The 27231-nt window shown below is 37.5% G+C and overlaps 1 protein-coding gene across 2 annotated transcripts; it reads right to left on the bottom strand.

Moving 5' to 3' along the window:
* Positions 1-722: 722 nt before the first annotated feature.
* Positions 723-27211, bottom strand: TYW3 (tRNA-yW synthesizing protein 3 homolog). 2 transcript variants are annotated; one of them, XM_003921406.3, is made up of 6 exons: positions 26961-27211; positions 23560-23640; positions 21336-21434; positions 17149-17220; positions 14781-14914; positions 727-1909 (listed from the first exon to the last, which is right to left on the bottom strand). In XM_003921406.3, exons 1-6 carry the CDS (start codon positions 27132-27134, stop codon positions 1693-1695), a joined length of 777 nt encoding a protein of 258 aa, XP_003921455.1. In that variant the 5' UTR covers positions 27135-27211; the 3' UTR covers positions 727-1692. The 2 variants fall into 2 exon arrangements, with proteins under 2 accessions (XP_003921456.1, XP_003921455.1); XM_003921407.4 differs by lacking the exon at positions 21336-21434 and having other exon boundaries at positions 723-1909.
* Between the last annotated feature and the right edge of the window lie 20 nt (positions 27212-27231).

Genomic DNA, 27231 nt, shown 5'->3' with positions numbered 1-27231 from the left:
GAAATGCAAGACGAAGGCCAAAGACAGATATCTGATAATGCCTACCAAGTTATTACACTTTGGTTTACAATTAGAAAAACTTCTGACCTTTTATATATAGATATATGTATGTACATATATATATATATATATATATATATATATATATATATATATATAATACCTAGTGTCTCTCCCTGGAGAGTCCTGGGTCCTTTTTGTATTTTTTTCAAGATGCAATAAATGTTGAAAACTGTTAAAGTATTGGAGGGAAAAAGAACCAAGGATTTGCCGTAAACAGGGAAGTGATTCAGAAGACAGCATTCAGGAAGCCCTTGACAGCACCACATGCTGCAGAATAGCAACGAGATTGAGGACTCAGGGAAAGTTATTTCTCAAACAATGAAACAAAGACTATGTTGTGGGAACACCACAAGAAATTAGATCAGTACTGTAAATATCAGCATCTTATTTTATAGGCCTCAAAAACAGCAGTTCAGAACAATGATAAGAAAAAATTAAAAAACATTACAATAACTTCAGAGCTACCTAGACACCATCTCTCATTTTATTTAGAGGACAATAGATGTCCATGAATTCTACCTATTTTGAAAATGAGAATACCAACTCACACCTGTTAGAAGGCAAGCCAATGGGGGGCAAATCTAATTTATATAAAGTTAACTTAGATAAACTGTAACATTATTAGGACATGCCCAAAATAATGTTCACTACCTTATATAATTTTTATTTGACACTCTGGTATTTTTTATATTAGTTATATGACTACTTAGTAATTTCCCTTTAAATATGTATTTTTATGACTTGGTACATTCTGAAAACACATAAAATAGTAGTATATGCATAATGATCTATTAATAAATGCTTTCACATTTTAAAACTTGATAGTGGCAACACCCCTATAAGGTAGGTAATAGAATTACTATTATGCAGAAGAGGAAATAGAAGCCCTAGGAAATGATTTGCTCAAGGACCTCTAACTTCCATGTACAAGCTAGAATTCAAACCAAAGGCTTTTGATCCTTACAACTTTCCATAGCATATTTGTTCTATTAGGATGCTTGGTCTTAATAGTCATTTCTGATCAGGCTTAGTGAAAAACTATGCCCATGTGTTTCACAGAGACTGTCAGTGACAGGTTCTAGTTTGTGAAAAATACTGGGGAGAGAGGGTTCAGATATTTTGTCCTGAACAAAAAGGTATCAGTTGTTTTATCCACAAGGTCCAAAGGGAGGAAAAAACTTCTCACTGGACTCCATAGCAACAGAAGCAAACTTTGACCCCTCCTTTAAAGGCTGGAGGTTTCAAAGTTAATAGTAAATAAAACGTTATTATGATTTTTATTTAAACATCTCTGATGTTAAGGGTTTCTTGAAAAGGTATACTTCGTTTTCCTGTTTTGCAGAAGTAGAAATTGAAAGAAATAAAAAGAGAGAGGCATTAAAAAAAATCACAATTTTATTTTTACAATGAATCTCTATGTGACTAAAAAAGGCAGTATTCAATGAGCAAACATGAAGCTATTTTAAAAAGCTATCTATTTTTATAAGATAGGTTTCTTTAAAATGTAGAGAAATTACATCTTATTTTTCTGAATGGCTGATACACTCAACCAACTAAAATACTCTTATAAAGAGCAGCTTTATAAAACCTACTAGAAGCATTACAACCAAGACATGCCAGAACTAAAACTCAGTAGTCTTCAGGGAAGATGGTAATATTGATTCCTAGATCGTCATCATCATTTTCAGGTTCTTTATCATTTTCTTTAGTAATACACTGGCCACATGCTTTTTCTTGGTTTCTTTGTTTCTTATGAGTATATGATGAGTTATTTTTCTCTTTGATCTTGGGATGTAAGTTAGTCATACTTTCCCTTTCCAATGCATGCTGTAGGCAGTTGTAAAACCTGTAAAGAAATAAGTACTATGGTTATATCTGTGAGTACTGAAATGAAATGACTGAAATATACCAAAAGCTTATAATATATAAATTTGACTATGTCCCATATTAGCTTTATAAATATAAAATAAATCAAATAAATAATATGTTTTTCTAGGGAAATAAATGTGCTTTCAGTTTTTTAAGAACAGCCCTGAAAATTGGGTTGGGAATCACCTCTTGACAATCTCTATCCTACCTCAATTTCCATCCCAAATGTAGAGGTCAAAGAAGAGGGTAAAAAAGAATGGGAATTAGTAATTCCTTATTACAAAAAGCATCATCGTAATCGCTCATTTTAGGCAATTTGTAAAATGTATGAGGTTACAAATACAGATCACCTCTACATAACTAGAAATAACTGCTCTCAATATTTTTCTTTTAGGCTTATTAATGAAGTCTGAATTAAGGTATTTATTAATTCATATACCTATTTTTCACAGTGAGAATATTATATATAAAGTTTTACATTGTTTTTTTCCAATTTAATATTTATTGAGAATGGCAGTATAACATTATATCATCTAGACTGGATTTTATTCGTATTCAAATTTTCCCTGATACAAACAAAAATGTGATAAGCCTTTTTAAAAATGATGTGATGTGAGTTTTTAGCCATTTCTTTACTATAGACACTTAGAAATATGACCATAGTTAAAGGGCATAAACATTACAAGACTCTTGATAAATACTGTTTGTTTTCCACAATAGAGGTTCAAAGAAATATGCTTCTAAAGCAGCACTTGAGAGAGATCACTATACCTATACACTGAATATTACCATCAAAAAATACATCCTGTCTGGATGGGTTAAAATGGTATCTCATTATTTTAACTTTCATTTCTTTGTGAGTAAAATAGAATGTTTCTCATTTATTAGCTATTTGAATTTTTTAGTGTAAATTGTTCTTTTATTCATTTTTCTATTAAAGTTTTAGTATTGATTTTGTCATACAATAAACTGTCAGCTCTCTGAGAACCAGGCCTCGTTTCTTTTCTATCTACCCTTGTGTTAACACCTAACACAAAACTCTGCTTGACACAGAAGCCTTCAGTATATGTTGGAAGGCAGCAGGCAGCATGGTGTGTTGCATGTATTTGACAACAACATTCCTTTATGAAGTCAGCTAATTCCAATTTTCCACAGTCTTGATTTTTTCACATTTATAAAGCTGGATATTATTATCCAGTACCTAGCGGGGTTGTCAGAGGATTACAGATATATGTAAGTACCTAGCAGAGAGTTAGTTCTCAAAAATGACTACTTTTATAGAATACAGACTTTATGAGACCAAGAATCCTATCTATCTATCTTCTGTTATATTCTTAGCATATAATAGAGTGCTGGCACACTCAGTAATATAATGAATGAATGAATGAATGAATGACCACTGAATAAAAAAGGTAACTATGAATGTATTATCCTAGGTCCCAAATTAGAATGAACTGAAAGTTAGGAAACCCTCTTGCCACTGCAGAGATTTCATCTTACTTTATGTCCTATTATAATGGGAGACTATGGCAGGAAATTTTTGATATCTACAGAATAGATCTCTATTTGGACCAATTTTCATCTTTGTTTCAGTCAATGAACAGGCTAAGTTCTACTTGCAAAGCCTATAAAACTTGAAAACTCCAAATAGCCACCTATTCCTAAATACTTCATATAACTCTAATATTTATACAACATGATTAGTACATATCTTGTCCATTTTCAAGAACTTATGCACTCATCCCTGTACACTTTGATAGGTAGTGCTGTGCCTGGCAAATAATAGATGCTCAATAAATATTTTATCAATGAATAAATTAATCTCAAAAAGGGATACAGAGTTAAATTTTAAAAGACTGAGAAACATGACATACGTAACTTTTCGGACCTTGTTCCATGGTAACATCCTTTCACTTACTGCACCCTTTACTGAAACCTGGCTCCCCTATAGACACTATTTTCCATTGTTCCTCCCAAGTGGAGACTGCTTATCCTTTCCATATCCTGCTACCACAGAGCTGAGAGATGAGGTCAGAATTCAACTGGCTCATCAACATTTTCCCAAATTTCTTCATTTGCTCTTCACATCATCTACTAATACTCTGTTTGGTTCCTTACATTGATGAAAACTTCTATGCTTGGTTTGATCATTCTTTCCAGGTCTTGTCACCATCTTAGGTGATGTCATGATTGGTATCCTTCTCATGTTCCACACCACCTGATCACAGTGACCTAGATTAATGTTACCTAAAACATAAATCTGAGCATGCCACAAGATGGTGTGGCTCATCCTGATCGTAAGATGGTATCCATGTTATACAACCTCATCTTGTTTATCTACCCAGCACTCTTTATCTACCCAGCACTTTAGGGTTAGGTAACTGAGTGTTTTTTTCTGGATTAGACTTTCTTCCTAGAAGATGAAAGATAAGATTAAATTCTTCCTTTATGATCATAGAGAATTAACACCTTGTGAAAAATGTCTCATCGATCACATTTTTAAAAAAGTAATTAAAAAGGAATGTATGTCTTGCTTTAATCAACCATTAAAGAACCTGAGAACTCAAAGCTACATCCTTAGGGCACCAAAACAACTGGCAAAATGGAACAAAGATCCTTTCCTGAATAGAAACTTCAAATACCAGTTTTCCTTTCCCTTTTCTTTTTTTTTTTTTTAATTATGAATTTTATTTATTTAAGAACATTGGTGGTTTTGGCTATTCTCTCCTGGATTAATACATTGAGAAAATATGCTTGGACTGATAGCTCTTTTCTCTGTATAATTATTAAGTCTCTGTTTTAGGGTTTTAAGTGCACAAAAGACTGATTAAAACAAACAAAACAACTGAGCTTAAGACCAGAGACTAAGCTGCAGAAACCAAAAGCTATCCTAAATATTTTAAACAGATATTAATATAGACAGAATTAATGTCTTAGACAAGCATTGAAGGTGCTGGTAAAGTGACCCTGGACCATGAGAAAAGTCATTTTTAACAGGATCACTTAACTGGTGTTCAAGGTGAAATGCTGCTTCCACTAAGGTAGAGAATCAGAAGGTTGCCATGAAATTTGTTAGATGGAAGTACACGTTGTCCCAGTTTTCATCCATCATAGGAAATTACAGCTTCAAACCCTGCCTCCTCCACTGTATCTGCCTCTTGAAATCCACGATGCCAACAACATGCACACCTATATGCCATTGCAAACAACCTTACTACCTCTGCAAAGTAGCTTGTGAGTCACAATAGCTAAAGCAGAGAAAGACGGCCACTGCTTAAACATAGATCCCTCTAATTATTGGAACCTAATTTCCCTCACAAACATAGCTGCAAGGGAATGTGAACAATATAGTTTTTAGCATTACAGATTCTGTAGTTCTCAAATGCACACTAAAAGCAATTAAAACAGATGTTGGATGCCTTACCATATCCACAATATTCATGTTTGTCAGTCTCTACTAATGTTGTTATATGTTATAACTTCAAAGAAATAACATAATAATCAGATTAAACTATTACTTGGTTGAAATGTGAATTTCTTGAGGGCAGGAAGAAATTTGTACCTGTGCAAATAACCATATCTTATAGCAAGTATTGTTGGAAAATATAGTCAAAAACAAAAAAGCTTCTCCCAACCCAGAAGGTATCTCCATGAAAAAAAAGAGAAAAAAATTATTATTGAATAATCATCCAAACAAAATGTGATGTTCATTAAAGGCAATCTGGCTAAGAAATTGAAAACAAAATAAATAAATAAACAACAACAACAAAAAATCCCATCCCTTTTATAGCTAAGTAGATACAACCCATTGCACACATGTTTTGAGGATAAACAGTAACTTGAGTCCTCAAGTAAGAGGACTCACCATCAGTAGTCATATGTAGTTTGTCCTAAATTTACCTAGTAATATTGGTGACAATATTTGTTGTCTATTTGGCTTTATCCAAAGGAAAAAAATACTCACATTTTTACAACAACAAAAAAAATAGTTTCGCAATTTAAAGCAAGACCCGAGGGAAGTTGGACTCCTAACCATCCACAGAAACTAAGGCATAGGGGGCCCTATCTTCTTTGTATGTTTATATCCCAGTGAGATGGTTCTCAGGTCTTGGTGAGAGCCATTCCTGAGACATTAAACTGACAAGTAGTATATTTAAATTTTTTAAAGATTTGCACACATTTCAAGAAGATAGAAAAAGAACTTACATGTTTTAAAACTAAATGCTGTCAGAAAAAAAGGGCAAAGAAAAATCTCTTTGCTTATTTTCAACAGCGAGAACTAAGCTTCCTTTCCCTTTTCTAAGAGAACTTTAAAAATCCTTTGAGAAATAGTACTCATTAAGTCAAAAGTTAAGTTCTCTCTTTATACAGTAACACTTAAGCCTGATTCTCATAAGTACAATTTTCTCAACTCTCACAGGCAGTGAGCTCTGAGTATTTAAAAAAAAAAAAAAAAAAAAAAAAAGGCATGTTCAGGCAACTGTGTTTTTCCCTCCTTGAAAGAAAAGCAAATAGTCTTCAGATAACTTGTACTTAGTTCTCTTCAAGTTTTCAGGCCAAGCCTGAGAAAATGAATTCTTGTTTTTCAACATCAGTTAGAAAACCACTTGCAACAGAAGCTGGTACTTCTTTGACTTCTCAAACAAAACACAGAATTCAGGAAATTGAGGAACAATTTTATTCCCTTTTAGGCTTCCATCATTCACAAATGTCAAAGAAATCTATTTTAATATGTTATGTATTTAGATTTTAACTGATTAAGCTCTAGCATTTCCATTAAAAAACAACATATATATAACTGGAGCTGCAGATGTAAAGCCATGTTTACCATGCCATGAAAAAGAGAAAGTGGAGGCATGCTGGGGACACAGTGCTCTAACTGCAATCACAAAATCCTCCTGGTCATAAGATCCAGTGCCTGGGCTGAACTGCAAGGATAACTGGAAGCTGATGATGTGATAAGAGAGGAATTGGGAGGGAAAAAAATGGGGGTAGGGGGGATGTCCCATGAAAATCTATTAGAAAATAAAATACATGTTTTCACTCTATATTATTTACTTATTTGGTCATAAGTATACTGCTGACCCTTGAATAATATGGTTTTGAACTATGCAGGTCCACTTACATGCAGATTTTTTTCAATAAAAGCTACGCTGAATATTACTGCTTTTCCTTCCACCTTCTCTACTTCTTCTGCCTCTGGCATCTCTGAGACAGGAGAACCAACCACTCCTCTTCCTCAGCCTACTCAAGGTGAAGACGATAAAGATAAAGGCTTTTGTTGATGATCCACTTCCACTTAATCAATAGTAAATATATTTTCTCAATAACATTTTTTTCTCTAGCTTACTTTACTGTAAGAATACAGTATGTGATATATATATATATATATATATATATATATATATATATATATATATATAAAAAATATACAATACATGTACTAATCAACTGCTTATGTTATAAATAAGGCTTCCAGTCAAAAGTAGTGTATCAGTACCTAAGTTTCTTGGGAGTCAAGTCATGTCAGCCAGGTGTGGTGGCTTATGACTATAATCCCAACACTTTGGGAAGCCAAGGCAGCCAATCACTTGAGTCCAGGAGTTTGAGACCAGCCTGGGCAACATGGCGAAACCCCATCTCTACAAAAAAATACAAAATATTAGCTGGGCTTGGTGGTACACACCTATAGTACCAGCTACTCAAGAACCTGAGGTGGAAGATCACTTGAGCCTGGAAGGCAAAGGTTGCTGTGAGTCAAGATCATGCCACCGTACTCCAGCCTGGGTGACAGAGCAAGACCCTGTCTCAAAAACAACAGCAAAAGCCATATGGATTTTCAACCGCACAGCAGGGTGGTGACCCTAGCCCCATGTTGTCCAAGGGTCAACTGTACAGAGAAATGTGTGTTATTTATTTAGCTGTTTTAGACCCATTTTTAGAAATTATAAGACTTGACCATGTGCAGTGGCTCATGCTTGTAATCCCAAAACTTTGGGAGGCTAAGGCGTGACAATCACTTCTGGCCAGGCCAGGATTTTGAGGCCAACCTGAGTAATATAGCAAGACCTCATCTCTGCCAAAAAAAAAAAAGAAAGAAAGATGGTGAGACTAGCAATTATGAGGAATCTAAGACATCTGTTATTTAGTCTTCCTTCTCTGTGTTACTCCTATTTCCAATCTGCTGCCATGTCTGATTAATATTCTGCAGTCTCATTCTCATACATCTTGTTACTCAGGGTCCTATTACTTCTTCCCTAGACTATAGAAAGAGCCTACTTGTACTCACCTCATCTCTAAGCCATCTCACAGTTCTTCCAGAATAATCATCCTAATGCTTTCATGACTGAAAAAAGTAGCACTATTTATGAAAAAGTCTAGTCAACTAAATTTGTGAACATTTATTAACCACTATTCTCATTCCAGAATATAATGATGAGCAAGAAACTGTTTTTGCCTTTGGATAACTCAATATAATGTGTTAACTCTTGAGTTCCTTTATCTTTTATAATTAATTGAATAAATGTTCCTTGGGCTTCTATTATGAGCTAGATATATGTTATATTGTAGGATGAGATATCTCAAGTGTGTTTGTGTATGTGCATAAAGTTGGGGGCAAGGGGGAGTCCTATCTTCAATGTGACCATGTTGCAGTAGAAAAAGATGTGTAATTAAATAACTGTAAATCAATGTAATACACATCTCTGTTTTGCACTGAGGCGTAAACTATAATGATACTGCTAAATGATGGTAAGAATCAGAACCAATAAAATGGCTAGGGAGGTTAGAATAACATAAACTTATTAAGGAAAAGCTGGTGAGATATTTTAATTAGATATGTTCGAACATTATTGGATATGTTGGCCCAACACTCTAGAAAGATTTGGAAGACCTGCCAGTACGTGGAAAAGTAGCAGAACTAGTTGAAGCCATGGGCCAAGGACAGAAACTTAGAGAACAGTATTTAGCAAAGAGGTAGAAGAAGAGAACCCTACAATGAAACTAAGAAGAAATATCACAAGCAGGGAGAAAAGCAGCAAAGTTATATAACAGAAATTGTTACTCTCTAATCTTCTAGGTAAACTGAACCATTCACTGATCCCTGTTTATGGCTTACATATTGCCATTTGTATTAGTCCATTTTCACCCTGCTGATAAAGATATACCCAAGACTGGGCATTTTATAAAAGAAAGAGATTTAATGGACTTACAGTTCTATGTGGCTAGGAAGGTCTCACAATTATGGTGGAAAGTGAAACGCATGTCTCACATGGGAGCAGACAAGAAAAGAGAACTTGTGCAGGGAGAATCCCATTTTTAAAATGATCAGATCTCCTGAGACTTATTCACAATCATGAGAACAGCATAGGAAATACCTGGTCTCCATGATTCAATTACCTCCTAGTAGGTCCTTCCCACAACACATGGGAATTAGATTTGGGTAGGGACAGAGCCAAACCATATCATTCCTACACTGGCTCCTCCCAAATCTCATGTCCTCACGTCTCAAAACCAGTCATGCTTTCCCAACAGTCCCCCAAAGTCTTAACTCATTTCAGCATGAACTCAAAAGTCCATAGTCCAAAGTCTCATCTGAGACAAGGCAAGTTCTTTCCAACTATCAGCCAGTAAAATCAAAAGCAAATTATTTATTTCCTAAATACACTGGGGGTACGGGCTTTGGGTAAATACAGCCATTCCAAATGGGAGAAATTGGCCACATCAAATGGGCTTCAGGCCCCATTCAAGTCTGAAATCCAGCAGGGCAGTGAAATATTAAAGTTTCAAATGATCTCCTTTAACTTATGCCTCACATCCAGATCATAATGATGCAATAGGTGGGTTCCCATGGTCTTGGGCAGCTTGGCCCCTGTGGCTTTGCAGGGTACAGCGTCTCTCCCAGCCGCCTTCACAGGCTGGTGTTGAGTGTCTGTGGCTTTTCCAGGTGCAAGGTACAAGCTGGCAGTGGAACTATCATTCTGGGGTCTATAGCCCTCTTTTCATGGCTCCATAGACAATGCCCGAGTAGGGACTCTGTGTGGGGGCTCTGACCCCACATTTCCTTTCCGTACTGTCCTAGCAGAGGTTCTCCATCAGGGCCCTGCCCCTGCAGCAAACTTCTGCCTGGGCATCCAGGTGTTTCCATACATCTTATGAAATCTAGGTGGAGGTCCCAAATGCCAGTTCTTGACTTCTGTGCACTCACAGGCTCAACACCACATGGAAGCTGACAAGGTTTGGGGCTTGCACCCTCTGAAGTCACAGGCCAAGCTCTACATTGGCCCCTTTCAGCCATGGATGAAAGGCACCAAGGATGCAAGGCACCAAATTCTTAGGCTGCATACAGCATGGGAACCCTGGGCCTGGCCCACAAAACCATTTTTTCCTCCTAGGCCTCTGGGCCTGTGATGGGAGGGGCTGCTGTGAAGACCTCTGACATGCCCTGGAGAAACTTTCTCATTGCCTTGGTGATTAACATTAGGCTCCTTGTTACTTATGCAAATTTCTGCAGCTGGCTTGAATTTCTCCTCAGAAAAGGGATTTTCTTTTCTATAACATCATCAGGCTGCAAGTTTTCTAAACTTTTATGTTCTGCTTCCCTTATAAAACTGAATGCCTTTAACACTACCCAAGTCACCTCTTGAATGCTTTGCTGCTTAGAAATTTCTTCTGCCAGATACGCTAAATCATCTCTCTCAAGGTCAAAGTTTCACAAATCTCTAGGGCAGGGGCAAAATGCTGCCAGTCTCTTTGCTAAAACACAGCAATAGTCACTTTGCTCCAGTTCCCAACAAGTTCCTCATCTCCATCTGAGAGCACCTCTGAATGGATTTCCTTATCCATATCATTATCAGCATTTTTGTCAAAGCCATTCATCAAGTCTCTAGAAAGTTCCAAACTGTCCCCCATTTTCCTGTCTTCTTCTGAGGCCTCCAAACTGTTCCAACCTCTGCCTATAACCCAGTTCTAAAGTCGCTTCCACATTTTTGGGTATGTTTTCAGCAGTGCCCCATTCTGCTGGTATCAATTTACTGTATTAGTCCATTTTCATGCTGCTGATAAAGACATACCTGAGAGTGGGCAATTTATAAAAGAAAGAGATTTAATGAACTTACAGTTCCATGTGGCTGGGGAGGTCTCACAATCATGGTGGAAGGTGAAAGGCATATCTCACATGGCAGCGGGCAAGTGAAGAGAGCTTGTGCAGGGGGACTCCCATTTTTAAAACCATCTGATCTTACGAGACTTGCTCATTATCACAAGAATAGCACAGGAAAGACCTGCTCCCATGATTCAGTTACCTCCCACCAGCTCCCTCTCACAACACATGGGAATTCATGATGAGATTTGGGTGGGGACAAAGCCAAACCATATCACTATCTTTTTCTTTGCTCATGCTGTTCTTTTTTACCTATCATGCTATTTCCCACTTCTGCAGAGCTCTTCATATAAAAATCCTACCTGCATTTTAGGCCCTGCTCAGTGACTTCTTCCCTGAAGCTTTCTTTGATTACACTATACCACTTCTGAGTATATATCCAACAGAACTGAAAGCAGTGACTCAGATACTTGTGCAATGATGTTCAGAGCAGCATTATTTACAATAGCCAAAAGGGAAGGACAACTATCCATTGACAGATGAATAACAAAACACGGTCTATAAATACAATGGAATATTATTCTGTCTTAAAGAGAACTGAAATTCTGATACACATTACCACATGGATGAATCCTGCATTAACTAAGTAAAACAGACCAGATACTAGAGGGTACATATTGAATGATCCCACTTAGATGAATTACCTATAATAGTGAAACTCATAGAGAGAGAAAATAGAATAGTGGTGACCAAGATATTGGATGATGAGGAATGGAGAATTAGTGTCTAATGGGTATAGAGGTTTAGTTTGTGATAATGAAAACATTCTGGAGATGGAACGTGGCAACAGTTGCTTAACAATGTGAATGTACTTAATGCCACTAGTTAAAATGGTAAATTTCCTATTACATATGTTTTATCACAAAAAAGAGAAAAAAAATATTAACAATTGAAAGTGAATTCAATTACTTTTCTTCCAGATTTGCTTTATCAACATTATTATATAACAATATATTCTGCTACTTTATTGTATATTTTATTTAATATTTTCTCATTACACAGTTGGTGAAAAGAACATGGCTAATTTTATGCTACTCACAGCCAAATGGTGGTTTCATTTGACCCATGTGCTGACTGCTTATTAATAAATACAAAGATGGCCTTCCTCTTATAGTTAGTCAATAGCTATCCAAATTTCTGTACATCGTTATGTATGAATTATCTTCCTCCATCTGATGTCAGTCCCTGTCTCTTCTAGTCTCCAAATTAGTTGTTTATAAAGCAGGCTGCTGCTTGAAGGCTTTGTCTTGCCCAGCTCCAGAAACAGCAGGAACCCAATGGATAAGTCTCTTCCCACTAAGAAGTGGGCTTAGGAATTGTTTCTCATGAACAAGGCCTTTTTCTATTAAAAATATTTTATCTCTTTAATTTTCACATTTCCAGAACATTTCTTACTGCTGAAATGTTTCTTTAGGATTTTTTGAGTTTTGGAAATTTTATTATAGATACGTGAATTGTGAAACTTTGGTCCTATGACAAACCAATCTTAGTACGTAATGAAAGTCTGATTGTGTAACTCATCCCCTCCAGCATTTATTTTTTCTCTTTTCAACATCAGAAGAGTAACTCTTTCTCTGCATTTGGTTGAACATACAGCTGTTCCCAAAGGAGCTCCTTAATTTGTTCTCACTTTCTGAATTCACATGTAATCTTCTAATCAGTATCTTAAGACATTTTTACCCTTCTTTAATTTTTCCCTGATTTTATATAATAAGCATGGCTCTTGATGCAGCATGCACATTATAATCTCAAAACATATTTTTGAGTCAATGGATTTAAGCATAATTTGATTTTATAGTTGGTGAACGTAGCGCAATTAACTTCACCAGGTGTATAGTTAGTTGATCTTGGGCTATATTTATAAGCTTGTTAAAATTCAAATAAGGAAATAGAGAAAACTGATTTGCTACCTCCTATGTTTGGCAAACAGTCTCACTGGATTACAACGTAGTAAGTGGTAAACGTATGGAATGGTACCAGTAAATACTTACGTATAGTAGTCTATAGTCTGGTAGAGTGGGTAGCTGCTTATTTAAAATTTTATTTTAGTTAGAATACTTGCTCAGAGCATTTTGTGGCCAGATTTTCGTGGTCAGTTTTTCTCAACCAGCGTGTGGCTAGAAAATTAAGCTCTAGTACCCTAAGACATCCATTATAAGTAATGAATTAACTTTTCTCCAATGTATCTAAAATGGTACATGTTACATAAAATCCTTGAGATAATTCAGAAAATAGTCACTCAAATAATTTTGTCAATTCTGTGGTTCAAATGAGGATCCCTAGCTGAGAAAGCCTGGATGGCAAGCATTTTTATAGTTATAGGTTTATTCTCCATGAATCAATGAAGAAGGAGAAGGGCTATCTTGTCCTGAGAGTCCAAAACATAACACGGTCAGAGCAGTCATTATACATATCTAGTGCATATAGCAATTATTCTTTAAGATAGGCATTTCCCAGAAGTTAGAGATAAGAAAATTGAAGTCCAGAGAGTTGAGCCATTTGGTGGAACCAGACTGAGTAACTCAGAGCCAGGATTTTAACCCAGTTCTGCCTTTGTGGCCTATTTCTACCTCATTTCACCCTTTTACACTGCCACCACTAGCACTTCTGGCCTTAACTGCTTCAGGAAAAGTTCTAAGTGTAAAGAATGTAAACAGGCAAGTAAAGCAATAGGAATCTTTTGCACTTTACAAACATGATTTGATAAAGAATGGCTTAGCAGAGAGGCATACAAGAAGCATCCTGTATGAGACCACTGAACAAGGCTATTGGCGATGGTGATGAATGAGGAAAGAAGCAGTATGGATGGAGGCAGAATGACTGAAGAGATATTTAGGCAGTGATTGACTGAATGTGAGGTAGCCAAAAGGGTGGTGAGAAGAAAAAAAGGAAATTATAAATGACATCAACTTGGCTATTACTCCTTGAATAACTCAAAACTGTGCATCTCGCTGATGGTAGGTCAGTGGCATTACTTTCCTATATGAAAGACAGCATAATATTTACTACTTCATATATAAACTTCATTATTTATATATAAAAAGGATGGGAAAAAAGTTGTAAAAGAAAGTAATGTAAGAGTTTCCTTTGCCAGGAGGTGAAGCTGAAGAACAAAAGAAGTATGGAGATGTGAACTGAAAGCCATACCTTCCTACTTAGAAAGTTATGGCAGTTCTAGATCTAATCCATGACAAGAGTTTGGTATTAAACTAGAGATGTGAAATGTTAATCAGACAAAAAAACTAAGCCAGAAATGTGAAATACTAATCAGACAAAAAAAATTGACCAGGCTGTTATCCTCAGGAGAGTCTAGGTAAAATCTCTGATAGATCACATCTAGGGACAGTGTGCACCTCTTCCCTGGCTGCCTTCAACTTGATCAGTTACAGTTCCTGTGGCTGCTGGGCTGTCTTTCCCAAAAGATTATGTTTCTTCCCTTTCTTTTGGCTTCTGGTGATCATGTGCCCTGCCATCCCCCAGAGAGACTCTCCCTTATGCTCCATTTAGTGCCCATGGCAGCCTGACCTACTCTCATCTATTACTTTGATCATCTTTTTTATTACTGATGATAATAAAATAGATTTTTAAATTATCTACAAATGGATAAGCAGTTGGCATTATAAACTGAAGATGGCATGCATTAATGTTTTCATGATGACCTAGGCATGTAAGAATAAAATGGAAATACCTCTCGATTCTTTTCTTGTTTTCCTCCATTTTTTGATTTGCTACATTTAACAGGAAGTCAATATATTCCTCTGTCACCATCAGTTTTCCCTTATGACTTAATGGAACTTCTAAGCCATGTGTACTCCGGACAGCCTATAAGGTAAAAACAATTTAGATATGAAGACTTAAGATACCACAGACACTGAAAGTAACTAAAGAAAAGTCCCAATCTGGGCTGTGTTTGAACATACTTTAGTTCCATTACAGCAGTTAGGTTTGTGCTTTGATATAATTCAGCTGAACACAGTTGAATCAAAGGAGATTAAATAGAATTTTCCCATCATCTACAGTCATTTCTAAAGAAAGGCATTCTATTCATTGTCTTTCAGAGAAGCAGATGTTATCAAATAATCAAATAACTTAACAATTTCTATCTCACTATAGCTTAGAGAGCCATGATACACAACTTAAAGAAAACAAAGAAATAAAACCTCAATAGAAATCTTAAGGGAAAATCAAAGGAACTAGATGGCAAAGAGTCTCAGTGCTCCTGGAGCAGAGTATGGTGCCAAGAGTAAACCGTGCCTCCTCTGTCATACACAATGCCTGCTTCTCAGTGCTTCAGGGTTGACAATCTTAATAGCCTTGTTGATGAAATAGTCAGCATGTTCCAAGTAAAGCCAAACACTGGATTGAGGTTAAGAACAACCATACAAATGCTACAAAAATTATTATGAGACTAAATCACTCCATTAACTTTTATTGAGCATCTGCAATGTTCTAGGCCCCCTATAAGGCGTGAAGATACAGGGTGACTATAACATGGTCTCTGGCTTTAAGAGTTATGACGGAAGAAACACATACACACACACACACACACACATATAATGCCAAGAAAATGTTGAAGAGAAGCAACTAACTGAGTCTAAGGACTCAGCTTTATGGGAAAATCAGCAATTGAGTTGGGATTTTGAAGAATGAGTGAAATTTCACCAGACATAAAAATTAAGAGAGGCTGAGGCTGGTGGATCACCTGAGGTCAGGAATTTGAGACCAGCCCAGCCAACATGGTAAAACCCCATCTCTACTAAAAATACAAAAACTAGCTGGGCATGGTGGCAAGGGCCTGTAATCCCAGCTACTTGGGAGGCTGAGGCAGGAAAATCACTTGAACCCAGGAGGTGGAGGTTGCACTGAGGCAAAATCGTGCCACTGCACTACATCCTGGGTGACAAGAGAGAAACTCTGTCTCAAGAAAAAAAAAAAAAATAGAAGGTGGGGAGAACTCCAGCCAGAGGAACAACTTATCTGTGGGCAGAGAGACATGAAAGAGCATGATACTCTTGGAAAACCACTAATATTTCTATATGGCTGGAGCATAAGTACATGAGTGGGAGATAAACATAAACAGTTAGATGCAAAATAGTCTGGTTAAGACTTTGAATATGAGGAAAACATTTGGAGGCCCTGAGTTTTTTTGGGTTTTTTTGGGGTTTTTTTTTGTTTTTTTTTAAATTTTCTATTTAGCTATGCTTTATGGGTGTCCTCTTTTGTAATCCACTCCTATTTTTGGGATATAGGTTATTGTTAAAGACAGACAGATAATAGGACAGTATAGGAAGGTAGAAGGAGGGTAATCTCAAATAGTTCAAAAACAAACAATATAAGCCATGCCAAAATGTAAATACCACAGGAGATCACAATAGGGAAAAATATCTAAGGGCTAGCTTGACCTGAGGATTCAAAAAGCATCCAAGTCTTTTAAGATCATCTAGTCAAAAACTTGGCAAAACTTTTCTCTAAAAGGACAGACAATAAACACCTTCTGACTTTGCAAGCTGTACAGTATGTTACAACTATGAAATTTTGCCATTGTCTCACAAAAACAACCTCAGACAATAATGAATCAAATGAGTATAGTGGAATCTGGCCCCATGTGGGCCGAAGATGGCCCTAGGACAGTAGTTTGCTGGACCACTGATACTGCTGAGAAAATTCAGACCCTGAGGGATGGAGAAGCTGGCCCAAGTTCACACAGTAGAGCTGTGATCCAGCAGGTGTCAGTACAGGGGACTTTGAACTCCCTCTGTGACTCTTTCCATGATGTCACAGCAATTTTGGGCCTTGCCTACTTAGGATGAGGAGGGCAGAGTTAAGAATCAGGTTAAAGGTAAGTGGAAAAGAATATTATAAAATAAGACCTCAAATGCAAATCTAAACTCTGAACTTTGCCCTGTAGGAAGGAGTAAGTCACTACACATTTATGAATAAGAGAATGGAAAGAAGATTTGAGTAAGGAGACACTGAAGGCAGGAGTCTAATTAGGTTATTCAATCTCTGGATCACTTAACACTGTAAAAATTGTTCTTTGACAAAACGTATCTTACCAACATAGTTTTTCCTCTCTTTCCCACTGTTATGCCAGAGTTCCTGAAACCAGAATCTATTGCCACGGAATGCTGTAAGAAAATAAAACTTGTTAAATGTTGATACTGTGGCTAATAACATTATCTGTTTGACTCCACAAACTACAGAAACATATATAACCCTAAAACCTATATTTATTTATTTATTTTTTTGGCTAGCCAATATGGACTATGCTTAAAAATGATTTTTATCAAACTCCTAACATCAGGGAAAATATTAAATACAAACTATGGAAGTGTCATTGAGAAAGAGTGTAAGTAGACTTCAATAACAAACAGCGATATTTGGCTAGTGACTGCTTCCATAAAGCAGAATGTAACCAAAAACAATCATTCTTCTAATTATGTTGTATAAAAATAAATAAAACAATATCTTTTTTAAATGAGTAAAATGTTTCTCAGTGTCCCTTCTATTGCTTAAAAACCTTTGTTGAAATGATATGAGAAAAGTATAAAAAGCACAAAAATTCTGATCTGATTGGGGTGACTTTGTAAGTTATTTTATCAGTCTCTAAATGTCAGAGAGCCCTGAGGAGCAGACATGGGTCCCTTCTTTTCTCTAGCTCAGAAGTTCTTAAGCAAGAATCATTTCGAACCCCAGGGGCCATCTGGCAATGTCTGAAGACGTTTTTGGTTGTTAAGTTGTCACAACTCAAAAGAAGAGGAAGGAGGATCTTTAGCAAATAGTGGGTAGAGGCCAGGGATGCAGCGCAAACATTCTCCACTGTACAGGACAGCCCCACACAAATCATTATTTCACCTGGAATGCCAATAGTGCCATGGCTGAGAAAACTTGCTCTAAGTACATGTTCTCCTTTTGCGATTCCCTGGTTTAAATATCATATATATATAGATGAATCCCATTTCCAGTTCAGATCTCTACTCTGAAACTGATTTTCCCTTATATAAATCTATTTTTCTCACATCCAGTCTTTCTATTTCAGTAAATGACACCATCATCCATTTAGCTGCTCAAGCTCCAAACCTAGATAGCCCTGATGCTTTCTACTTCTTCATTCCCTATACCCAATTCCTACTGATACCATCTCAACAACATACCTCAAATTCATCCAGCTCTTGCCACATCCACTGCCCACTCTTCTTCAAGTCTCTATCACCTCTCTCCTTAACTTCTGGAGGAGTCTCCCAATTAAGTCTCTGCTTTCACTCTCACCCCCTTCAAACCATTCTTGCAGACTAGCCAGCGACACAATCCAAGCTCTAAACCAGGCGTCCCCACACTTTTTACACAGGGGGCCAGTTCACTGTCCCTCAGACTGTTGGAGGGCCGCCACATACTGTGCTCCTCTCACTGACCACCAATGAAAGAGGTGCCCCTTCCTGAAGTGCGGTGGGGGGGCCAGGTAAATGGCCTCAGGAGGCCGCATGCGGCCCATGGGCCGTAGTTTGGGGACGCTTGCTCTAAACCATGACTAAGGATGTTCTATTTGTTCCACCCTCTGCTATTTTCTCTAACCTTGAGTGGCTTCCCTTCTGTTCTTTGAATACTCCAAACACTTTCCTGCATCAAATTCTTTATTTTTGCTGTTCCTCTATCAGGACACTTTCCCTGGTGGGTTTCTTGTCATTCATCCTGTTTCCATTCAATGCTACTGCTCAAAAAAGGTCTTCTTTTTTGTTTTTGAGATGGAGTTTCACTCTTGTCACCCAGGCTGGAGTACAATGGCGCAATCCCTGCTCAGTGCAACCTTAAAGGCTTTCTTTAACCACTCTCTTTAAACACAGCTCTCCCCTTACTCTCTAGTGGAGTGCTCTTCTTATCTTCTTTATAGCACATCTCACAGTGAGAAATTATGTTTATTTACATACTTATTTTCTGCCTCTGTCCCCTAGAATACAAATGTAAGCTCCTTAGGGAGGGATATTACCTGTCTTTTTCTGCTTTTCCCTAATACTTAGCAGATTGCCTGACACTCGGTATGTATGCGCTCAAAAAGAGGCTGTGAATGGTGAATTTCTCAGTTAACTCCCTGAAATGTTAGCCTTTCATAGAGGCTTAGGCCCAGAGAAGAGCATGGCTGGGCTCAATCAGGATTACCACAGAGAACAGAACATGGATATAGAAACAGGAGAGTTCAAGTCTGGAGGTGCATCAGGGATGTGGAGTGGTAAAATGAGACTAAAACAAGTTTAGATAAAAGGTCAGTGTTAGAGCAGAGACTGAAGCCATGCGCCACTGAATGATTAAACACCATGTTTTGGAGAATATCTCTAAATGCTCGTGTTCCTCAGGCCCTCTTCCCTTTATCTTTTGTACTTTCTGCAAAGATGATTTTATCTAGGCTCACAGCTTAAAATATTAATTGTGTATTGGCGTCTTCTCAATGTTTATCCTCACTCCAGATGGCTGCCCTGCCTTCCAGACTTGTACCCAAATGCCTATTTGAAATGTTCACTTAGGTGGTATTGTTATGGACTGAATTGTGCCTACAGGGCTTCGAAATTTGTGTGCTGATGCACTAAACTCCAATGTAACTATATTTGGAGATGGGACCTTTAAGGTGGTAACTAGGGTTAAATGAGGTCATAAGGATGGAGCCCTGATCCAACAGGGCTGATGTCCTTACAAGAAGTAGAAGAGGCATCAGTGGCATGCATACACAGAAAAAGGGCCTTGAGAGGACACAGGAAGAAGGCAGCTGCTGCAAGCCAAGGGCAAAGGCCTCAGGAAGAACCACCCCTGCCAGTACCTTGATCCTGGGCTTTCGGCCTCCTAATTGTGAGAAAAATAAATTTCTGTTGCTTATACTATCCAGTCTGTGCTTTTTGTTATGGCAATGCTAGCAGACAAAAACAGGTGTCTTACAGACATTTCGCACTTAACATATGAATCACATTCTTGATTCCCATTCCTTCAACTTCAGCACTTGCCATCTAGATAAAGGCTACTACCATAAAGCCAGGGGCTCCAGTCAGATCTAAGTAGTTATCTATCCTTGATTCCTCTTTCTTCTCCTCCCTCAGGCTGTTCTTTTCCAGGCAACCTTACAAGTCTGTAGATTAAAACACTGAAACATAATTAGAATCCATTCCTTTCTCACCTTCTTTGCTGCTATCACCTTCAGCCAACTCACCACCACTTCACACTTAGATCACCACAAACTACTCCTAACTCACCTCTTTTCACGTTCTGCACTCCTGTCTCTACGCTAAAGCAGAACTGAGTTTTTCGGAACCAAAACCTAGAAAGCACTCTTTGCTTAAAACTGTCCCTTTGATAACTTTTCCCTGAACTCAGAAAGCAATTTGAGCTCTTTAATCTGGTCTAACAAAGCCTTACCTGACCTGGCCCCAGCCTCCTTCTCTCACCTTCTTTCCACTCACTAAACACACTGAAACGTTGTACATACATTTCCATCTTCCTGGAATGTTCATTTCCCAACTGCATGCCTAACTCTTTCTGTTCCTTTAAGTCTTAGCTTAAATAAACCTTTTTAGAGAAGCCTGTCTTCAAGTGAGCTGCTTTTTGGACTGTTATTACCAAGTTGTTTTTTCCTTTCTTAGAACATTTTGCAACTTGCATTTTTTTGTTTGTTTGTTTTGTTTTTCAATTTGGCTGTTCACTTGTTTGTTTTTGCTGTCTCCTGACTTTGGGAGAGGAACCAAGACAGTCTATAATCTTGTTCATCACTGGGCCCCTAGTACTTGACATACTGAAACTCAATACATTATTGTTGCTTAAAATGCAATTTAGTTATATACATAAATATATAAAAGGTATAAAAAGAAGAATGAAGACTAAACAGATGTTTACCTCATGTTCATTTAAATGAGAAAAATGAAATATTCTTTAAAACACTTAATGGTACATGGAGTTCCACAGTATTTTTTCTTAAAACTTGGCAAACAAAAACAAACCAGAATGCTGAAGTAAAATTTAGAAATAAAACCGTTAAGAAAGAAAACAGGAACCATAACTTGGGACTTATATTTTCCTAGTAACGATTAGGTACTCTTTCTTCCTAATATTAAAAAAAAAACAGATTGAGCAGATCAATAAATAATAAACAAATACATAACTACTTGAATAAGGTAAAATCTCATTGATATGTATAAAAAGTTAAAAGTTTAAAATTACACCTACCCATGTACCTATACATTCAAGTATAATTACAACAAAATTTTACCAGAATCTGTGCATCCTGCAATTGTCGACACTGCACGTGAAGAACAAATGGTTCAAATTTCAAAGTGGCATCACCATTTGCTTTCTTTAGAGCTACAATCTAAACAAATGAAAAGTGATATCAGACACAAGTATATGCCCTGTCCTTTGGTGACTCTTAACCCCACACATAACTTCAATTTCTCGTAGAAATTTTCAGAATCACTCAGCATACTTTTTCTGCAATAACTTTTTCCTCTGCTTTCTTGGTTCTTTTTCACCAAAAACTTATTTGCTTATTTTCTTAAACTTTCTAGTTCTTCCATAAATCTTCTCTACCATTCTTTCCATCTATTAGTGTACCTTGAAGAGGTAAACTACTACTTTAATTCCATAACAGAATTTTCCTAAGGGAAAGTGGTATACAAAAACTGCATTAGCATTGTTTAAATTTTTTTTTTATTAGATCAACATAGAGACACAGGTAATGTGAGAGAAGGGTCCAAACAAAGCCTGACTGCAAGCTGTGTTCCCAAAAAGCATCCTGTACCGAGTACCAGCGCTCACCAAGAGCACTAGTGAGCTCACAAATAGCACCACATGCAATGAGCTCAGAGCACAGCCAGTAAGTTCTTGTTCCCTTTGTAACAGGCACGCATAAAATCCCCTTGGCATTAGCTGGGTGTGGTGGCACGCACCTGTAATCCCAGTTACTTGGGAGGCTAGGCAGGAGAATCAGTTGAACCCGGGAGGCGGAGGTTGCAGTGAGCCAAGATCATGCCATTGTACTCCAGCCTGGGCAATGGGGCGAGACTCCGTCTCAAAAAAAAAAAAAAATTCCTTGGAACTGCTTAGCTACATGAGAACCAATGGCCCCTGAGCCCCTGAGCATGTTCCTAGCTTTCTGTATGTCAGACCTTATGGGGCAAGGGTTAGGGTCCTTCTATTGCAGCACAAAGGGAGGTGTATCACTCTGCCCTGATCAGCTGTGGAACCAATCTGCTAGCCATGGGGACTGATGCCTTGCAAAAGGCTAGATTTTGTATAGTCTCTTTCCTCCTGCTATAAGTAAATGTTACAGCACTTGAGCCTAGTATGTGTGTTGTTGTTGTTAGTGACCTTGACTCATGTACTAGTCTCTTCCCTAGGAAGCACCTACCTACCTTTTGACTTTGGTTGCATCCAACTTATAGTGTATCCTGCAGCACAGTGAAACATATATTATGTCTGAGCTAGAATTTATACGAGACAGTTATTATTGTCTACCCAGAATCCCTGGCCAACATTGTCCCTCCCTCACACCATTTGATTCTGGTGGGGCTGTCAATCATGACCCTGTTACACATCACTCTATTAGAATACCAGAGGTGCCAAGTGCTTGCTTATGTTTGATCACAGATATTATTTCATTCCACTAGCAAAAATAATTGACCTAAGAGGGAGAGCAACTCATCTGAGCAGGACAACTCTGAGTCTTTCTCTAGGATAGACATATGAATTGTTAGAAAAGGAAGTCTTTTCCTACTGGGGTTGCTGGCAGCTTTCATTTCTACCATAAAGAAGATTACCTGCAGCAGAAGAGAATAAAGTCACACTGCAAAGAGAACCAGTGCCCAAAGATGGAGATGAAGTGGGTACTCTAAAGATGTGAACATCTGAATTAGCAATACTTGATTCTAGCTCTATCCATCCTTTCCAGTTAAATAAATTATCTTTTTTGATTAAAACAGAATTGGATTTGTAAATTCACTGGGAATGAAAAATGCCTGGCTGATAAAAACTTATGAATTCATCTAAACTCTTTAACCTAGGAAACTAAGTAACCCAGCAGAGATACGAACGTTTTCAAAAAGCAATCCAGGTAAGTAGTGTATAATTTATTTACATCAGTAAAGCCAGTAACACACAGATAGCGCTAATCCCCTTCTCTTTCTATTATTTGTTCTAGGTTACAGGGTTATCAAATGGCAGAATTAAAATTCAAAATTTGGATCTAATAAGAGTCTAATACATGAACTTCCTGCGTGTCCAAGAGGATGTGTTTTGTTGAGAAGCAGTAATGCTTCCATACTTTTATCTCCAACAACCCAAAAACAGCCATTGTAATGAAAGCTCTCTAGGTTTTATATTCTTTGGCTATTATGATTATGCATACAAATCACCTTGAATTTTCTATTCTTGTCATATGTATTTAAAGTAATTGTGAATTTAAAAGTTAACTTCCAAATGTATTTTTTAAAACTTACCACATCATCTTTTATACAAGGTTTGTGTGTAACCAGTAGCCAGCAACAGTTTTGTTTCTGAACTTCAAAACCATTTATACCCTAAAATAAAAATAATATAATTTAATCATACAATATTAATAAAAGCAATAAGCATAATGCATAGCATATTATAGGCCTTCTTAAACTAATAATCCCAAGTCAGGATTTTAAGTGTTAATTAAAACAATTCAGTATGTTTTTGGGTAATGTTAACTCAGAACAAGAATGAGCACAAATAACTTGAGGTAGAAAATGATTTGAAAGGTAAAACTACTTAATAAACATCTTCTGAAATATGGTCATGATTTTGCAAGAAAAGGAATTAGTGTAAGGGATAAGACCAGCAGCACCTGAGTTGTACTCTAGCTATTTGGCTAGCATAGTATTTAAAAAAGGAAAAAAAAAATTAATTTCTTTTGTAGAACAGCAGTGTCCCAATTCCACACAAGACCTACAACTCTACTGCCACCTATGTTGTTCACACATTTATAATACTTCCTTGGTCTCTACAGGCATAAATTTGTGACCTCTGAATTAGACTTTAGACATAGTCCTAAAGGCTGGAACTAAGATTGAAAGGTCAAAGTTTCAAGAAGGCAAACATTTTAATATTAACTTAAATTGGACAAAGTTTATTTGCAAAGTTCAAGAAGGCAAACATTTTAATATTAACCTAAATTGGACAAAGTTTATTTGCAAAGTTCTATTAGGTACTTTGGGTATACACAGAACCCACTCCTCAAGGATACTGGAAAAAGGATGCAGGAAACCACATGAACAGAAATCATTATACTCAAAGTAACTATTTATATAATAGGTCCACAGGAGACTCTGCTCTCTTGGCCTTGGAACTGGGAATTGCTGTGCATGTCCTAAATAAATATTTTGACTTCATTGTACAACTGTGGTGATGGTGACTTATGTATCTGATCTTGGGCTGGCTACTCTAATCTTAGAGTCAAATATATGGCCCACTTCTAGCAAGTTTACAGGATCTAATGGTAGGACTGGAAACGAACGCCATCACTGGCTTCATCTTATCTATATATTACTTATCCAGATTTTCCCACTTTTTATTTTTAGTTGTGCTGCCTGGAGTAAGTTGCCCCAAATCCTTACTGAAATAAGGCAGATGAAAAAAAAAAAACAAAAACAACAACAAAAACCCATAATACAAGGTGTAAGATGAGAAATGAAAATACTAACCAGTTCAGAAGCAGTCACTACTTCCAAGGAGGTAGTATGTGTTTGTGAGTGTGTTCAGGTGGGAGAGGGGAGTTTGGGAGTCATGACTCAGATGTGCAGAGATGGGAAAACATTTCAGAAAAAAAAAAAAAAAAACCCAAAACACATGAGCAAAAGCAAGTAAATACAGGATGAAAAAGAATAGTTCAGTTTCAGTAACTAGCTAAAGATGAAGAAAAGCAATGGAAAATAAGGTTGAAAGGTATACTAGAGTAAGCACTTGGATGTTCCAATGTAGAAAAAATGTGTAATAAAACATAGCGCCCTCCAGCCTGGGCGACAGAGCAAGTCTCCATCTCAAAAAAATAAAAATAAATAAATAAATAAAATAAAACATAGCATAGGTGAGAGATAAGCAGAGTTGTAATTTAAAAACATGAATCTGTTAACGGTGTCAAACATGGTTTGGAGAAGAGTAGTTAGGTGACTTGTTAGGGAACCACTGCAAAAATCCAGGTGAGATAGAGTTGTGGAAACCAGGCAAGACAGAGTGTGTGGACAAGAATGCCAGTGCTCTGGAGGTAATGGAAGTGATATAAAAATGAACAGGCTCTGCTAATGTGAGAGATCAGCAAATGAATGATCAGTCAATAATGAACCTAAAGAATGAGCCTAATAACATGCTGCCTTCCATGCTCTTAATATAATACTACCAATAAAATAAGTACAGTCAACTTTTACAATGCACTTAGCATGGGCCAGGCACAATGCTAATTATTTCCAATGAATTATCGTATTTTCTCCACACAAAATCCCTATAAAGCAGATACTCTTTATTATCCTCAGATCATAGAATAGGAAGGGGTAGAGTTGAGATAACTTTCCTAAGGTCACGTAGCCAGTGGTTTTTAATCTAAGTAGTATCACTCCCAAGCAGCCTTATCCTCAGGGACAATGTCCCAAGACCCCCTAGTGGATGCCTGAAACCTCAGATGCTTGAATTTCTTTTTCTTCACAATTTCACTGACAGAAGATTCGTTCTTTCCGTAGATCTTAGCAACCTCAGCATATGCTGGGTTTTTTTCCTTAAGTCTTTCCTTAAGAGCTTTCACCTTTTTACTTCAAAGAAGCACTTTATGACTTACTGTTGGCAGATTGAAATTGCCAGCATCATTACTCTCTTACTTTGGGGCCATTATTAAGTAAAGTAGAGTTACTTGAACACGAACACTATGATTTACCACCACAGTCGATCTGATAATCCAGAGGGCTACCAAGTAACTAAAGGGCAGCAAGAGTATATAGTGGAATATTCTGGACAAAGGGATGATTCACCTCCCATTCTGGAAGGAACTGGTTGGCTCAAGATTTTATCATGCTACTCAGAACAGCATGCAATTTAAAACTTAATAATTGTTTATTTCTGGAATTTCCATGTAATATGTTCAGACCGCTGTTGACTGGGGTAACTGAACCTAAAAATAAGGAGGTATAGTTTGTACAGATGCTCCTTGATTTATGATGGGGTTACATCCCAATACATCTGTCATAAGTGGAAAATGTAAGCCAAAAATGCATTTACTACCTCAGCCAACCCACCATGAAGTTAAAAATCATAAGTCTAACCATCCTGAATTATATACGATCAAACTTATCTCTGCGTAAAACTACCAGTTGTAATAAGAATTGTAATAATGAAGGGGCTCACCAGGAGTCAGTGAACTCCTTAACCCTGGTGATGCTCAAGCCCGCAGTAACAATGATTTGTCAGAGCTGTTGGTGAGCGGATTCCCGCATTCAATACCTTGACAGGCTACAAAGTCTTTAAATTTTCTTAGTATTCAGATAATAAAATCAAGTTTTCTAACCCTTGCCATACAAGATAGTTCCCAGGTCAGTCGTTTCAACATCTTTTGGGCACTTGCTAGAAATGCACAGTATCAGGCCCTACCCTACACCTAAAGAATCGGTATCTGTATTTTAAAAGATCCTTAGCTGATTAATAGCCACGTTAAACTTTTAGAAGCACTGATCTAATCCCCTAAATTTCCCCAATAAAGAAACAGAGACCATCCCGCAGAGGAACAGACAGGCTGGATATACAGGCTGGATCGGGTGGCCAGTGGGTGAGCACACAGGGCTCCTAAAGTTTCGCACTAGAAGGCAGGCGCTGGACGGGCGCAAAGGGGCCTCACCCCGTCAAGGAGGAGAATGCGGCCAGCGCAGGAGCTGGTGGTAAAAAATTGATCTTGCATGTTCAGAAACCGCACAAGCTCTACCACATCCTCGTCCACACTGCCCTTCCGGCTGAGGTCCGCTTTGCTCAAACATTGCACCTTCCATTTCCTGAACTCCGCGATGCGATCCATGGGTGTAGGACTCAGGGTCTGCGCTCAGCTTCACGGTAGACTCGTCTCTCCCTGGGGGCAGCCATATTGAAGCGAGCGGAGGCCGGAAAGGTCCAAA

Source organism: Saimiri boliviensis, chromosome 11, assembly GCF_048565385.1.
Source record: "Saimiri boliviensis isolate mSaiBol1 chromosome 11, mSaiBol1.pri, whole genome shotgun sequence".
NCBI classification, from domain to species: Eukaryota; Metazoa; Chordata; class Mammalia; order Primates; family Cebidae; genus Saimiri; species Saimiri boliviensis.
Note: the sequence above shows the minus strand (reverse complement) of the source record. Positions and strands in the feature narration are given on the sequence as shown.